Source organism: Fundulus heteroclitus, chromosome 1 (genome assembly GCF_011125445.2).
Source record: "Fundulus heteroclitus isolate FHET01 chromosome 1, MU-UCD_Fhet_4.1, whole genome shotgun sequence".
NCBI classification, from domain to species: domain Eukaryota; kingdom Metazoa; phylum Chordata; class Actinopteri; order Cyprinodontiformes; family Fundulidae; genus Fundulus; species Fundulus heteroclitus.
Genome location: NC_046361.1, coordinates 39,163,238 through 39,181,156, shown reverse-complemented (window position 1 = coordinate 39,181,156; position 17,919 = coordinate 39,163,238). Strand labels below are relative to the sequence as shown.

The 17,919-nt window shown below is 39.9% G+C and overlaps 1 protein-coding gene across 3 annotated transcripts in view; it reads right to left on the bottom strand.

Annotated features, from left to right (window-relative positions):
• The window catches only part of nckap5l (NCK-associated protein 5-like), a 64,236-nt gene that overhangs the window by 11,876 nt on the left and 34,441 nt on the right, over positions 1-17,919 (bottom strand). For 2 of the 3 annotated variants that reach the window (XM_036142641.1, XM_036142644.1), the window contains exons 2-7: positions 16,675-16,743; positions 4,653-4,796; positions 3,434-3,502; positions 3,310-3,348; positions 3,093-3,212; positions 143-235 (exon numbers count right to left, since the gene is read on the bottom strand). In XM_036142641.1, the coding sequence (XP_035998534.1) occupies positions 143-235; positions 3,093-3,212; positions 3,310-3,348; positions 3,434-3,502; positions 4,653-4,796 (465 nt within the window). In that variant the 5' untranslated portion in view covers positions 16,675-16,743. Of the gene's footprint in view, positions 1-142; positions 236-3,092; positions 3,213-3,309; positions 3,349-3,433; positions 3,503-4,652; positions 5,492-16,674; positions 16,744-17,919 lie in introns of those variants that run through there. The other variant, XM_036142635.1, reaches the window with a different exon arrangement.

Genomic DNA, 17,919 nt, shown 5'->3' with positions numbered 1-17,919 from the left:
AAGGTTCGACACACGGTCGCCTAAACGAATCGAACAATTCAGTTCACCGAGACCTTTGAGGGCATGCGTACAGGAAGGCAGCGTGAAAGAGATTAGCAGCTGGAGCTGAACGCCCAGGGCTGCTGGGTTCTCTGATAATCACCTTGGCTTGTGCTTCGGTCTGGGCCGGCTCCGCCTGCTTGGCCGAGTCATTGTGCAGCTGTGCATTGTAGTCTGGGACGGGTCCCGCCTGGACCTGCAGGAGGAGAACCGCCGGGCAATTAGGGTTACGCTACGCAGACAACAGCCAGACGCTTCACTCTGACGACCGTAGGAGCAAAAACACGGCAGCTCGGGTTGCTGGTTAGATTCCACGTTTAACTCAATGGAAAGGAAAGCTCTCAGAGGTTGAATTAGAAGTTAGTTTCATAAACTCTGCCACCTTTAACACGTTTACACCAAAGGGGGCCCCTTTTTTTAAAGCAAGGGCGCAAACTTGTGTTTTTATTTTTGTCTCTCACAAATTTACTAATATCTAATATATATATATATTAAACATCAGATTGATAAATAAACACTGGAGAAATAAAAAACCTGCTGAGTTCCAGCCCTACCAACACACACCAAGTCTCTTCATCGTGACGTAATCTTTTCAGCCAATCTGAATTTTATAGGTTTTATAGGTTTTATGCGGCGGCCGCATCTCTTGCTGAACACAAACCAGACAGAAGACGTTAACAACTTTGCACAGAAGCTGTTCATGAGGAAAACACCCAATGAGAAATAATATTGGTGAATGCTGAAATAGCCAAACCACTTGGGTTAAATAAAGAAATATTTAATTTAATCTCATGTTCATAGCAAACAGATCACAGATAATCAACAGACTATCAAAGCTAATATGAATTAACGCTGAAACAACAAATGCCTCGACCAACTTACCACCCAGTGACTTTTTAAAACATTTAATTCTGCACTAAACACCAACCATACTGCATAAATGATAATTTACTTCAGACTGTTCTTAAATAGTTCAATATATGCTGTCACTCAGTTCAGAAAGTGAAACTAATTTAATGAGTTAATTACATGCAGTGAAATACTTAAAGCCTTGATTCTTTGATTCTGCCGTGTTACCAGAGCGTCGTTCTCACAGATTAATCAAAAACTGCTTCTTTCAGCTAAGAAATATTTCTAAGCTTCAAACTTCGGTGTCAAAGGCTGAATTAGAGATGATTATTCACGCTTTTATTTCATCTCGTCTTGACTAACAGCCAATTTATATGTTTGACTAAGACAGATCTCGGCCGTCTGCAGTTAGTGCGGAATGCTGCTGCAAGAAAAAGAGACATAACCCCAGTTTTAATCTCTTTACATCGGCTACCGGCACATTTTAGAGTTCATTTTAAGTATTTTATTTTCATTTTAGTCTTTTTACATTTTGACTTTTACAGCCCTGAGTGGCCAAGATTCGGCTTATATTATCAACCTTTTACAAACATATTCCCCTTCTCGTAGCTTTAGATCCTCCAGTTAAAGGCTCTTAAAGGTTCCAGGAACTAATTAAATTTTTTTAAAGCTGTGGCCCTCAGACTGTGGAAGGCGTCGCCTTTACGCTGTTTTGACTCTGTTCGTTCCTTTAAGAAGCAGCTGAAGACCAACTGAATGGCTTTTAACTTGTTTTTAAACTAGTTTTATGCTATGATGTTGCATTTACGCTGTTTTATCTTTCGTATTTTTTATTTTGTGGTTGTTTGTGCACTGAAAATGGAATTAGAAATAAGTAAAAAGAATTGTAATGAGTTTTTCTGTCCATGATTTGACTGATTTTTCTGGATCAGCCGCTAAATAACATTATCTGCCAGTGAAATGAGTATTTTGATCCCTAAAATAAGATAATTAGATATACTTGAAATAAGATGCTGGAGATGAGTTGCTCCTATTTTAAGTGCAAAATCTCATTCGATTGGCAGATAATATTATTTACTTGTTCAAATTAAGGACAAATACACAAATATCAAGAAACATTTACTTATTTTTAGTTCCGTTTTTGCAGTGTGAAGCACTTTGTGGTTTTTATCCTGTGAAAGGTGCCATATAAAAAAAGTGTACTTACTTGTAATTTTGATTATAATAGCTCACAGATAGTAAAACCACAAAATTCAGTGAATTAGAAATGTGAAAAAGTTAAACAGTGGAAACACCTTAATTGTCTGATCAAATAAGGTCCCCCTTAATTGACCACACACCCCTCCCACCCTCCACGTGAGAAATAACTGGACTCTGGATGATCTAGAGCACATGCGTCAAACTCAAGGTCTGCGGGCCGAATCCAGCACATCAAGGCAATTTTTACGGCCCTCAAGAGCCAAATAAGGCATATAATGACATAAAGTAGAGGCATATATGTATCCTTTTAAATTGTGTAAAGTGGCTAAAACGTTATTTTAACTGTGTAGTACCAGCATCCTGCCACTAGATGTCAGTTTTTCCCATAATACATTAAAACAACCCAGAAATGTCCAGAAAGAGAAAAAGTGATGCAGAATGATGAGAGTTTAAAGTGTTTTTTTTTTTTGCGAATAAACTGTTCAAATGGGCCTATGGTGCTACTTTTATGTTACTGTGAAATCTTTTATATTTTTTTATGTGAACTTTTCCCACTGAGCAACAATCTACGCTCCAGGATGTGAAGGGAGGATATATTTAAAATTTGGTTTAAGAACCCGGCTGTACGGCCAAGAACATCTAACAGATCCAGCTTCTTAAATTTAGTTTGATTTCTATATTAATGGTGCAGACAACTCTGTATTCAGCGCCTAAATCTCGGTTTATGAGCTGGGGGAAAAAAACATGCATCTCAAATATTTTTGGTTGTTATTAGTTTGTGGAACAAAAATGAAGTAAAAACATCTTCACTTCTTTGCCTGATAGAAGAAAGCAGAAGATATTCCAGACTGACTGTTAAAATCCCGTTTGTGGACCTTCCATACCTGACGGCACCATCACAGAATATATAAGAGATGATTTGCATCTTCAAAGCTCTGAGTCAAAATACTCCAATAAACATTTCTAGCATTTGTTTTGCTGCGTTAAACTGTGAGCTGAGTTACCTGGTAGTGAGCGGTGGGATGGTTGGGCAGCTTCTGCTGGAAGAGCTCACAAAGGGCCCGGTTCTGCCTCTCCAGGTCGAACACCAACATCTTCAGCTTGATGCACTCCTCCCGCAGATCCTGCTCAGAGACGGATCACAGGGAGGCCATGTTTACAGCCGAGCCAGAGTCAAGGCGCAGACGCTCAGACACGAGACAAGCGGAAGTTTCACGTTACCTTCTGATTCAGCAGAGCTTGGACCACGTGATTGGCCACCTGTTAACGAAGGAGAAAACCCGTTAGCGGGGAGACATTTCCGCGTCGCTGCGTTTGTCGGAGCGCACGGCGATCCGTTTCTCACCTCATCCAAGCATCGCTCGTAAGCTTCCCTCTGGCTCTCATTCGCCAACATCAGAGCCGAGTTCTCTGCCTGCAAATCGGCGAAGAAACGGGTTAAAAATCGGAGGTTTATTACGGGTTGAGGACGCAGACTCGTCAGATAGAGACCATGCGCGTTCTGTCAGGGAGATAACCCAACCTTACAGAAACATGGTGGCGCTGCAAGAAGTGAACAAAAAGCAGCCAATAAATATAGTTATGGAGAAAACATTTATTACATAAACAACATGGGAATAAGTCTGAAAATAATAGCTCTCTGCTCTCTTTAGGGGGCGCCACAACCGATTATCTGACTCCATCTCAACCCCCGGGATCTTCTTTCTGTTCTTCCCCCTCTCCTCTTTCTCCTCTTCCTCTTTTGCCCTGATGGCTTTGATCTGAGGAGGTCCAGCCAATTCAAAGAAGGTTAAAAAAATAAAACAACTGGACTTCTATTCTGAAGCTGAAGACGTTTCTCTTCACATCCAGGAAGCCTTCTCAGTTCAAAATGTCTGGAGTAGTGAGGAGTTCCAGCTTCATAGACCTGCAGGCTCTAACGAGGCCTCGTTAGAGCCTGCAGGTCTATGAAGCTTCCTGGATGGGAAGCGAAACGTCTTCAGCTTCAGAATAAAAGTCCAGATGTTTTATTTTTTTAACCTTCTTTGGATGGATCATGACCTGGATGACTGAGAATCTTCAGCAAGTTCTTCACTTCTGTGTAGGGCTGGGTATCATCTAGGACGAGCCGATTCGATACGATTCTCCATACATATGATAAGGATATGATAAGATTTTAGATAAATAGCTCAGCTTGATTTGATTTGACTCCAAAATCGATATTTATTACTTTCAAATGAACGCTCAGCCATTCAATCACCAAAACCAGTCACATATTACATTTATGTTCAATTTATTGAACACTGATATATTAACAGGAACATAAAGTGCATTTGGTTCAATGCGTTTATTACAGAAACCAAAAAATGTGCCAAACGTCTGATTTTAGGGACGAAGGCGCTTCTAAAATCCTGTCGGCTGTTTCACAAATTCGTCTCACTTGCTCTTCCTCACTGTGATATCGCCCCCTAGAGGTTGGGAGGTATATCAATATTGAAAACCAGAATATTGATATTAAATCGTTTTGAAAAACATTGTTATTAATCTTTATTTTAATGCACAGCCCTTCTGTCTTATTAACTCACCTCCAGCTCTCTGAGTCGGTCCACCAGCTCGCTGCTGTTGTCCTCCAGGTAGGACTCCACATCACCTTCCTCGCCCTCCTCCTCCTCGGAACCAAAATCCTCATCACACGTTCTCTGTTCTGCCTCATCAGACATTGTTCTCATCTGCAACACAGACAGAGGAAAATGTGAGGCCATCGCTGCGGCCATCTTTATGCGAAATGACCCGACGCTGCATCAGCCGCCCTGTGAGCTCAGCTTTGGGACTAAAATACAGACTCTAATATTTAGGAGGATTTAGATTATGTATGAGTTTTAAAAACATACTTGATTTGATTTTCTAAGCTTTGTGCTATGGAGCAAAATGAACATGTTGAGTTTTTGGTCAAATTAAACTGAGCCTGCTTTACTAAACCAAACTAAGGTGCTGTTTAGATCCTCCAAGACAGCAGAGGGCGCCCAAGATTGCACAACCTTTCACAAACACACACAAAAAAAAAAAAACACTTTTCAAGATTGAGTCTATATTTAAAGTATGTCCAAATATGAAATGTAAAGAAGTTAAATTCACAATTTATTTTGCCTTTAAAGTCCACTAATCCAGGTCATTCAGAGGAAAATCCTTAAAGTGTGATACGATTTGTATTGTCATAAATCGATAATTTCTGCACATTTCATACGAGCTAATAGTGATTGAAGTAATAAATACATTTATTTTATTTTACAGTTGCTTGTAAAGAAAACCAATTAAAGTTTGATTGTCTTTCCTGACTAAATAAAACCTTTACACCAAGACAGGGTTGTCTTTATAATCACGCTGCCACCAAACAGGTTTTAATTTCTGAAAAACATTACCAGAGTAAATAGTAACCAACTCAACTGAAAACTAAAGTGGAAAAGCAACTAAACCCAAACCTAACTTGGTGGGAACAGCTGCCAACCTGTGTTTCCTACAACTGCTCATTCATTTATTATGTCTCTCTGGAGGGATCTAGGGCCAAATTGTTTTAATTTGGCCCCATTAGTGGACCTTTAAACATGAACGACCAGTTTAAGGCCACACTCCTACATCTCCATTTGATGTTAGGATTCAAACCCAGACTTTGACTAGGCCACGACTGTGGTTAGGCATAATTTCATGAACCAAAGGCCGGACATTCAGAATGAATGGTTCCACCAGAAAGTCCTCCAGACTGTGAAGCATCAAAGCCCCGGATCATGACACTACCTCCGCCGTGTTTGATTATTGGTACAACGTTTTTCTGAAATGTTCGTAGTTTTACACCAGATGAATCAGGACGCACAGCTTCTGAATGGTAAATGTAAATGGACTGAACTTATACAGAGCTTTTCCAGTCATACTGACCAGTCAAAGCTTTACACTCTGACCCTAAACGAGGCAGTCGAGCTTTATCTTTTGTTCTGTGACCTCCTGGATCACTTTATGCAAGCTGAGCCTGTGACTGAGGATGACTGTGAATATTTTCTAATCTGTGGGGCCTCAGGAGTTGCTGGGGATGTTTTTCTTTTTAAAGGAGGGAGTAATATTAGACTCATATCTCCAAGTTAAGGGAAGAACATAACTGCACATGTAGAACATGTTGATTTTAAAGTCAAAAGCACGCAGAATATATTTTTACAGCTTCCTATTAACAAAATACAGGGGCGGTATAAAAACAGCTAACGTAACCAGGAGTTAAAGTTCAACCAGATTAGAGAAGAAGACGGCGAGGTGAGTTCCTCTTCTCGGTTTCTGAACTTTCTACCCTTCCAAAATAAACCGTGCTTCGTCTCTTTTAGGCTATTTTCAGATTATAGACACAAACTTTTACCGTGAATTGAGGATGGATGAGATCAGGCTTTAAATACGGATGGACTGACAGAAGGAAGGAAAGAAGAACGGAGGTATCCATGTTTGGACCCTTTACATCAGGGGTGTCAACATACGGCCCGCGGGCCGGATGCGGCCCGCCGAACAATTTAGTCCAGCCCGGTGGCTAAATGCATTATCATTATTAAAAAAAAAAAAAATATATATATATTTTTTTTTCCCCCAGTGTCCTGTCTGGCAATGTGGCAATAAGAATTGTTGTCTAAATGCCAAAAAGAGCTCATCAGATTTGACTTTCACAAGTGGAGCAGAACGGCTTTTGCCATAGTGCTCCGCTTGATTTATGAATGTGAATAGTTTTATTATGTTTCATGCGGGGAATATTTCAAATGATATGGACACTACAATGGGAAAGTAGGAGAGGAAAGGAAGAACAAGAAGAAAAAAAGAAAAGGTGAAAGAAAGAGGAGATAAAAGAAAGAATGATAAAACAATTATTGAAAAAAACGTGTTCTTCATTTTATTGAAAATATGCAGTTCCTATATTGTCCACGAGGGGCGCTGTGTTTTAATTAGCAGATTAAGCTTCAGGTGTGGAAAAATTTAAATTATTTCTTAATTTTTATCTGTATGATGTATTTTGTCATGCAGGACAGTGTTTTTAAGTTCCAAAAAATGTAAATAAATGTTTTTCAACATTGTATAATCACTGTGATCAGTTCTTATGCATAATGCACAAGTAAATGTTTAACTGAGTAAAAGTATTGTTGAAATTGCACATACTTTTCTTAAAAATGCTGAGGTTATTCATAATATATTGTGTAAAAGTGAAATTCATTTAATATGAAAATAAACAACAAGTCCACTTTTATTAGTTCTATTTAATTCTTGCAATGAGTTTACTCGTGTGGCCCTCTTGAGATCAGATTAAGCTGAATGCGGCCCCTCAACCAAAATGAGTTTGACACCCCTGCTTTACATGTTGAAAAGAAAGACTGAAACTGCAAATATTCTACTTTATCTTCATCGTCTCTACTTATCCAGACCTGAAAAATACGTATAAAATCAAATTAAGTGGTGAAAAAAACAGCAAAGGTCATTATGCAACATGGTCCAAAAGCAGAACCTTGTCCTGGACTAATGTTCTGCTACCACGGAGCGGTTTATTGTTTCAGACGCTGCTGCTGCTGCTGTAGTAAACTTCCTGCATCCGTTTCTCTGAGCGACCCAAAACAAAGACCGGCCAACCTTCTCGCTGCAGACGGTCCGCCGTGTAACCACGTTAATCCACACGCCGACTGTGTGCAGAGATAAGCCTTTCTGTCCGCATCCTCCACAGATCCGAGCGGCACCGGCTGCCCGGGAGCGCGCCACGCCGCGGGGCACCGGGCCGCGGGGCACCGGGCGGCCGGGCTGAGATCCAGGTGTGTCCCTGAGCGAGTGTCTGCGAGCGTGACAGGTGGGTGTGTCGCTGTGGGCTCAGATCCGACTGACGCATCCTGAGGAGTCATTAGAGCGGATAAGACCTGCCTGATTCGGTGGCTGCAGGCCAGCAAGGCACTGGCACGGATTTCAGTTCTCCTGAACTGGACCGGCAACACATGATTAAATGAAAACATTACATCATTTAAAGGCAGTTAGCAGCTGTGGTGCAGTGAATGCAGCTGAATCACTGCCTGTTTTATCTACCATTAAACCTGATTTCTCACTGGATATGTCAAGTCAAGACACCCTTCTGTTGAACGTCTCTCGTTAATTTAACCAGAGCTTTTATTCCTCTGAGCTCAGCTGAGTCACCCCGTTAAACTGGGTTACTCGTCCGTTCTTCAGCACAATGTCGTTTATTTAACCTCACTCCCACACACAGCGCTGCCGCCACAATCTGGGTTAATCCTCGGCTCAAAGACGATCCGAAGAAATTCCTGCATTTACTCCTGCTGGTTCGGGGTCTGCAGAACCTGCTTTGCCAACAATAATAAAAAATAAAACACATATTGAAGTTTTCCAGATCTGTCTCGCTTTGTTCCATCTCTGTTTTGACATAAGACGGAGACGTTAACGAGTAACGGAGAACGATCTTTAGCCTAGCTCTGCTTTAGCCATCAGTCTACTCTTTTGATCATTGATGTCAACATTATCGCCCCCTGGTGGTGCGCTGTTGCAGGACGGAGAGGTTCCTCATGGACCTGTTCTCGGCTACTTTGTGAAGTGCTGTGATGACTAGGGGTGTGCAAAATAATCGTAATGACGATGCATCGCGATACTGATTTTCGCGATCTACTTCATCGATTCTTGACGCCAAGTATCGATTACTAATAAAAAAAAACTAATAAATAAATTTGCATGAATGGTTGCCGAACATCAGCCAAAAACAAGTGGAATACAACTTCATTGGTTTAAAGGTCCACTGAGGCCATGTAAACAGCACTGATTATCCTTATTTTGTTATTTTAAGTTTTATAAATCCTAAGCACTTTTTGTCAGTGTGTCCACTCCAGTAATAGTAATATTTGTTTTCATGGCAATACCTCCAAAGGTCTTTTCAATAAATACAGCTATGTATGAATTCAGTTTCTTTCAGTTATGTATCATTGAAGACACGATCAAGATCATACACAGCATTCAGTGAAAATATCCCAATGCATTGCAATACATCGCAATAATTCAAGTATCGTGATGCATTGTGATAGAATCGGATCGTGGCATGTGAATCGCGATTCGAATCGAATCGTGACTTCTTTGGCAACACCCACCCCTAGTGATGACTATTACCCGAGGTTTAATATCAGCAAAACAATGTTGTGGAGAAAAATAAAGTAAATACATTTTCCAGAGGAGCATTTTATTTAATCCCTCTCTCCCAAATATTGCTGGAAACACTCCTGCAAGCAACCGGCTACTGAGGAGAAGCAACCGCCTCGACATTAGTGGACAGAATTGACACAGAAAGCTCCAGAGTCCAACACAACAAACAGAACGAGCGAGATTTAAGGTTCCGGGTAAGAAAGTTCTGGGGAAAAATGTTTTGGGTAGTATGACAGAAACACGCCTAAAGGCTGGATTCTAGTTTCAAGCTATCAAATGTCTTATTTACTGTTAGCTGTCAGTCAGCTGTGTATAGCCCCTTTTCATTTTTCTGCATTAATATCTGACCTGGTTACACTGATTACCTCAGGACGGCACTAAATACACCTACTGAAGACGGCCTGGGTTTGGTTTGTACCTTCAGGGCTACCGTACAACCCTGCAAAGGCAGAGGGGGAAGAAACACAATCTAACTGGATATAAACCTCCGTCTCTACGGCGAACAACATTCCTAATAACACGCAGTTAGGGCTGGACCATATATTTCTTTATATCGATATCGTATATTTCCCTCTGGGATTATTAAAGTATGTCTGATTCTGATTCTGATAATTACATTTGTATCGACCGAAATTAACAAAATAAAAGCCTCAGGAAGTATGCCAAGAACGCCCACAACAGATCCCTCTACAAAGTTATGACAATTATTTTTCAATGTTTATAAAACTCATCCAATTTAAAAAAAATTCTTATATTTGCTTTGAAAATTAAAACATAAAACTCGGAACGTCAGTCGGTGACAAATTCTTTAACCATACACCGTAATGTGTATTGAAATGCCGTGAATATCATCACTTTTATTCAATAAAGTTATATTGCAATATATAGATATCAGATTATTGTCCACGCCTAAATGCAGTCGGACTTTAAGGAAAAACAAAAATAATTAGGTGTTTTTCCATAAAGTGTCCTAAATATTGCGCAACAGAGCTTTTAATTAATAAAACCAAACGAAATATGTCAAATATTAAATGTGAAATATCACAACACATGATGGCAAAGGCCCAGAAGAAAGGAGCAGGGACCCTGCGGGTAAGAAACACAATGTAATTAGATATAAACCTCCGTCTCTACGGCGAACAACATTCCTAATAACACGCAGTTAGGGCTGGACGATATATTTCTTTATATCGATACCGTAATTATATTTGTATCGACCGAAATTAACAAAATAAAAGCCTCAGGAAGTATGCCAAGAACTCCCACAACAGATCCCTCTACAAACTTATGACAATTATTTTTCAATGTTTATAAAACTCCTCCAATATAAAAAAATTTCTTAGATTTGCTTTGAAAAATAAAACATAAAACCCGGAACATCAGTCGGTGACAAATTCTGTCACCATACACCATAATGTGTATTGAAAAGCGGTGAAAAAAAAAAAAAAAAAAAAAAAAAATCACTTTTATTTAATAAAGTTATATTGCGATATATATTGATATGAGATTATTGTCCACGCCTAACTGCAGTCGGACTTTAAGGAAAAACAAAAATCATGGTGTTTTTCCATAAAGTGTCCTAAATATTGTGCACCAGAGCTTTTAATTAATAAAACCAAACGAAATATATCAAATATTAAATGTAAAATATCACAACACATGATGGCAAAGGCCCAGAAGAAAGGAGCAGGGACCCTGCGGGTAAGAAACACAATGTAATTAGATATAAACCTCCGTCTCTATGGCGAACAACATTCCTAATAACACGCAGTTAGGGCTGGACCATATATTTCTTTATATCGATACCGTAATTATATTTGTATCGACCGAAATTAACAAAATAAAAGCTTCAGGAAGTATGCCAAGAACTCCCACAACAGATCCCTCTACAAAGTTATGACAATTATTTTTCAATGTTTATAAAACTCCTCCAATATAATTTTTTTTTTAATATTTGCTTTGAAAAATAGAACATAAAACCTGGAACCATACACCGTAATGTGTATTGAAATGCCGTGAAATAAATCACCTTTATTTAATAAAGTTATATTGCGATATATATTGATATCAAATTATTGTCCACGCCTAACTGCAGTCGGACTTTAAGGAAAAACAAAAATCATTCGGTGTTTTTCCATAAAGTGTCCTAAATATTGTGCACCAGAGCTTTTAATTAATAAAACCAAACGAAATATATCAAATATTAAATGTAAAATATCACAACACATGATGGCAAAGGCCCAGAAGAAAGGAGCAGTGACCCTGCGGGTCTGGTGTAACAGGAGCTGTTTGCAGAGTGTTTACTGGAAGATTATTGAACACAGACAGCGAGCAGCAGCATGCAGAGCTCAGGCTGCTCAGCGAGCCACGATGGACTCCACAGGCACATCTACACGTATAATGGAGGATTGATCAATGAAGCCCATCTAAGAACGGAAGCAGATTCTCACCAGCCGGCTGACCTTGGATGCAGGAATGATAGCGAGTGGTTATAAATACCAGCTCCTCTCCTCACTAATGCACATCAAAGCTCCAGGCAGCAATCACCGAGAAGCGTGCCCGTACTTCTGCGTGCGCGTGGAAATTACAGCATGGAGCAAAAAGGCAACAAAAGAGAGGCTAAATATACCCGTGAACACGGGGCAGTGCGTTCCCCCCGCTGCGGTTTCTTTTCAAGCAAAGTAGGTCTCACTGGGAACGAGGAAATCCTGGAGTCACGTCTCTCATTCACGAACAAAACCAGCAGTTCAATCATAAAAGCTGCAGATCGTTAAAGAAAAAAAAAGTTAAAGCACTAAAATGAGTGGATTTCAGGTTAAACTACCATGTTTAGGTCTGAAAGGGTCTTCAGCAGTTTGTGTTTCAATCGTCTTTTAGAAAAAAGCCAAAAAAAGTTTTAAATAAAGTTTTAAGTCAACGGATCCAACAGCAAAAGCGCAATCTTTTAAAATAATTTCACTCCTCCTTAAAAACAGCCAAAAACAAGAAGATTAACACTAAATCAAACATAAATAAACCCATGTCTAATTAGCTGATTGCAACATTATGTATGCTAATACAAATCTAAATTAAACTGCTTGATCTGAGCTGTGTGTGGGTGACACTAATGCTTATATTCACCACTGATTAGTCGGCCAATCTTTATTTTATTTTATTTTAGAAAATGGCTGCCTATGTAACTTTTTAATTCACAAACTTTAGATTTTTTCATGAAGAATTAAGTCAAAACAAAAGAAAAATGACCAAAGCTTCCGTGTTTAAGACACAGAAACCAGAAACTGCTCTGGTAAAACCAGAACATATGTATATTACATCTATTCTAAGGGCGGCACAGATAAATCTGAGCCAAACATCCAGAAACACGCTGTGAGCAGGATGGGGGTTGGGCGGAGCGGAGGAGGAGGAGGAGGAGGAGGAGGGGAAGCTGCAGGATTGCCTTGATGGCTGTGGTTGAGGAGGCGGCGAGCGGCTAGGACTGCACACGGAGCCTGGGTGACGGCGCTGGAGAGGCTTGGCGTGTCCCGGCGCCGCCGCAGTGCCAGCGAGCTCCTTCCACCGAGCCGGGCTGGCGGACTCCCAGCCGCTGGTTCTGTCACAGAGAAACCACGAGGGGAATGCAAAACGGCTTAAAGCTGCTGCTCTGCCCTGCGCCCAGCATCAGAGGAACAATGAAACACATCAGCATTCGTTACGGAGAGCGTCTTATTGTTAAAAAGCCTCAAAAGTGGCTTCCACGGACTTTAACTGAACTTTCTGAAACCCAAGCGTAAAATCTCTGCCTGCTTTCTACATTTAAACGTGACCTTTAGCCGGAGAGGCATCGTTCAAATCCGAATCGGGCTGAAATTTTAAATCCATGTGCGACCACACCACAGAACATCGACAGTATATCACTGCAAAAACAAAACTAAAAATAAGTCAAATCTTCTTGAAATTGGTGCATTTGTCCTTGATTTGAGCAGGTAAATAAGATGATTTGCCAATGGAATGAGATTTTTACACTTAAAATAGGAACAACTCATCTCTATCATCTTATTTCAAGTGCAGGATGTCTAATTAACTTATTTTACTCACTCCATTGGCAGATCATCTTATTTACCTGCTAAAATCAAGGATAAATGCACTAATTTCAAGAAAATTCGACTTATTTTTAGTTCTGTTTTTGCAGTGTACTACCCCCGCTGCTTCGCTTTCCTGAACCTTTTCCAGCTTCAATGATAAAAAAGACTTTCATCCTAATATTCCAACCCAAGTGGCCCTGGTGGCCCCCACCATATCGGCCCTTTGGCTCCATATTGGAAAGACAGCGCCACCAATCCGGGGGTGAAATTAGACGTCAACACCAGTCAGCTGTGCAGTGAAAACAGACATTTTTCCAGCTGTGACGAAAGCAAGACCACGTTTACCTTTGAGCATGCATGAAGCGACAGTGGAGAGGAAAACTCCCCTTTAACAGGGAGGAGAACCTCCAGCAGAACCAGAACCAGGCTCAGTGTGAACGCTCATCTGCCTCCACCCACTGGGGCTTAGAGAAGACAGAGCAGAGACACAGAAAGCACAGAAGCTCACATTGAACCAGGAGTACTTTCTATGTTAGAGAAAAGGAGAAGAGAGTTGCTCTATAGGTGGCTTCATCAACAAAGGAAGCATAGATAAGCAGATTTTTACCCGTTTCTCTTTGTTACTCGTTCATTGAGCTTCAGTCTGTTGTGCCGTAAAGGAGAAACACTGTAAAGAAAAGGTTTAAAGGACTGAAAAAGGATATTCAGAAGGAGACGAGAAGATGTCACCTAAGGCTTTTTTTCACCACATCATTCAAAAACTCGTTAAAAGCTGACAGTGAAAATCTAACAGCTAATTGACTCGTTTAGATTAACTCGATCTCAGGCTGAGGAAGTGAGGGCTCCGATATTTGATAACTTTTAGCAAATGGCTCCTCATTTAAACAATGGAGGAAGATGTGGGCTTCTTTTTTTCTTTTTTTGAATTAAAACTTTCCATTTGATAAAGTGAAATACTTAGGAGGTGCCTTCTTCAGTTGATTCTTTAGTTTATGGCTGGGGAACCTCTAAAGAAAGCCAACCCTCTACCAGCTCCTCCTTATGCATTGATGCCTGGTTACTATTGAGCTTCGTTTATCAAAAACTGACAGAAATGTTCAAGCAGGAATCCACGTTCAGTTTTCTAATAAAAATAATAATAATGATAATATTAATAACACTAAAAAGATGCAGGAATCAACAGCTTATCTGGTCTTGTGATGAAGTTGTAGAACCTTAAGCCTGTGCTCCACAGCTTTACTGTGTGTCTGTTTCGTGTCTGATTTCAAAGAATAGAGAGAAATCTGCTTTAAGACGATAGTTGGTAGAAATACAACAATAAAACAAACATCTAGGTCAACTGTAGCTCTGCATCGCTATAGGTCAGGAAGCCAAACCTGCACGTTTTTGTCCTTTGGACCAAATTATTTCCATGAATATTTGATAATTATCTTTCAATCTATTAATTTTCATTTAAAAATATGTATTCATCTTTTAACTTTTCGTTCAGCGTGCAGGAAAACTGCTAAAGGCTGCTTAATATTATTTTGAAAATTAGTGAGGTGTAAAACTACGGTAACACATGTTTATCCCTGTCTTCATATTGTCCACTCCTTCATTATATGTTACTCTAAATCTGGTAACACTGGGAAACTATTTTCTAAATCCACATTTAAAAACTCTAAACAGTAAATATGTTCAACTTTAAGGTATAAATTACAACATAATGAAGAAGGAAAGGTGTAGTAAGTAAATAAGTAAATGAGATTCAAACGTCTGACTGGACGAAACAGGAAGTGCTTTTATTTTTAGATTTTCATCAGGAAGTGTCAGTGAAACCGAAGTCTTTTATTCTTGTGAGTCAAGTCGACATAAAACAACTTTCCATAAATCTTTTCTGTTCATTCCCACCGAGCATAAAGACAAATAGAGCCTGAGGAGGTTTTCAGTCCATCAACCGGCCGACAGAGAGACGTAGGAAGCAAACCACCGCCTGGAAACACAAATATGTGCAATCACCTGTCCAGCCTGGGACCAGCAGCGAGGCTGATCATAAAGTAGGAGGACGGCGAAGGAGTACACAGACAGCGGGGACGGCCAGAGGCTTTTTGCTTTCTAAATGCAGCTTTCCCAGCAGCACAGCGAGTCGTTCAGACTTGGCCGAGTGTAAACAAAGCGAGGCGCCGCCCGCCACGTCCAGCTCCAATCAGACAACAAAAAGAGCGGGATCATGTGTTCGGCCTCCGAGCGCAGCCAGAGCGCTTTTGTTCCTCCTGAAAGCGACTCGAACAGATACCTGCAGATGAAACACGCGAACAGCCACGACACGCAAATGTGATGCAACGTGACACGGCAGGAAACGCTAACCTGCGCTGTAAAGAGATATTATAACTTCGCTTTAAACAAATCGGCCAGCGGCAGCAGCTGAAAGGCTCGGTTTAACTTTTCATGCATGGAAACCTCTGGCACACAGAGAGCCTTTCTGTTTTTACTTTCAGTAAAGTGTCTCTCTAACAGGAAGCCTGATGACAGAACAGCCGAGACGCAGGAAATTAAACAGGGAAGTGACACATTGCAATGGGAAGCACATTAGAGCACATCTAATTTACTCATCACGCAGTTTTCAGTCGGAAAACAGTTTCTTTGTGCCTCAACTAAGAAGGTTTTCCAACCAAACTGGTTCTAGAAATGTCTTTGCAGCAGTCAAGGGTGTTACCATCATCTCAGAAGATATTATAGGGACACATTAGAGGTCTATTGAGTGATTTATCTTCCTCTCGCTTTGAATCACACCTCTCCATCATCACCAACAGCCACAATGTAAGGTTTAACAATACATCAATTACGTCAATGTATCGATTCATTGATTAACGATCCAATTACATCGATACAAATATAAAATATTGATCATATTGTATATTTTTAAGATGAACCTTTATTTTGAAATTCACAAGGAATGAGACTAAAGTGAACAGGTGATCTATGGTTATTATTATTCTAAAATTAAAAGATATTGGTTTTGATTTAAATGCCTGTTTAGAAGAAAATGTTAAAATCATGTCTGGGTTTTTGGTGAGTTAAGATCAGTGTAAATATTAGTGTTAGATGATCAGATGACATCACATCGATAAATCATAACAGACTTTGTGGTATCGACAAATATTGTATCGTCATCTAAACAAATCAATATAAGAAAAAAATCACACCTAAGAAAAATAAAGAATCCTCTATGAATTTTCATCTGTTTGGCTGCATCACAACAAAAGGAAAAAAAATTCTTCAAGGAATAAAATACATTTTTTAAACCATATCATATGCTAATAAAATTAAACAGCATCTGTGAATGATGTCAGGAAGTTGAACTCACCTGTGGGTTGAGCTCCTGTTATGATTCTCCTGTCAAGCTCCTCTGTCCCCCGACAACAACGCCACGGAGCTGAGGGAGAGAAAACGCCAGGAGATGTTTAAAACAAACAATATAACGGTCCCAGAATAACTATTTCAGTTCAGAGCGTTACGTACATTTTCCATTGCTCCTGTATTATATTTTAAAAGCCACATTTTTCCCCCAATAACTGCAGCAGAAACGAAACCACAGCTACAGCCTTCTACAAAATATCTGACCCCATATAGATTTATTCTGTTTTTGCTTTTCTTCGCCACAGAAATTTCAAGATTCTTCAAAAATAACATTAGGAAATACAAAAATCTCTTTTCAAATGATGATTTCTTTAACGGGAAAAAGAAATCCTGACCAACTTGACCCTATATGACATAATTACTGCTCCTAAGCCTAACAGAGGGACAACAACTGCCCTCAAACATTTGCTGCCAATGACCCTTTCTAACTTGCAGAATACGTTACATTCAGCCACACTGGAGGGATTTTAAGCATGAATGGCCTGTATAAGGTTATAGCATCAAGATTCAGGTCTGTGCTTTGACTAGGCCACTCCAACCTCTTCAGGCAGTCCATATACTGCATGGTCATTTGTTTTCTTGCCATTTAGGGCCGGACTTGGCTGGTGTGCTTCAGATCATTTTCTTAAGCGCCGCTCCTGGATTAAAAATAAATCAACTGGTTTTATACTTTAATGCATTTCACCTTGTTGCCAATGCAATATTATTTAAATACTCTAACACTCATATTTTAATCTTGATGCACTAGAGACATAGTAGATTTGGTTTGATACAAAAAAAATAGGAAATTATTGCCAACATTCCTTCTTAATGTCTGCAGTATGGAGCCCTGACAAACAATCCAACAACAAGACAATATTACGTTAGTCTGATGATGGCGACAGGAGCTGCTTAGTGTTAAAGACGACCAGTGTTCATGTGGTCAGCTGAGAAAAAGTCTGTCTGCATCGGCTCTGTGTCAACGCGCAATAGTTGGAGCGGACAAAGACGCTGCAGTTTGACAACCAGATGTGCAACGTTAGGTGCACCAGTGCAATAAAGCAAGAACTAAACATATTTATTTAACTTTAGAGCTATAATAAACTCCCCCAGACGTTTTCACATCTATCCAGCATCTCTGCGTCCTAAATCATAAGACAGGAACAATAAAGCGCCTTTTCAATACAAGAGAAGCTTATTAGTGGGTGTGTCG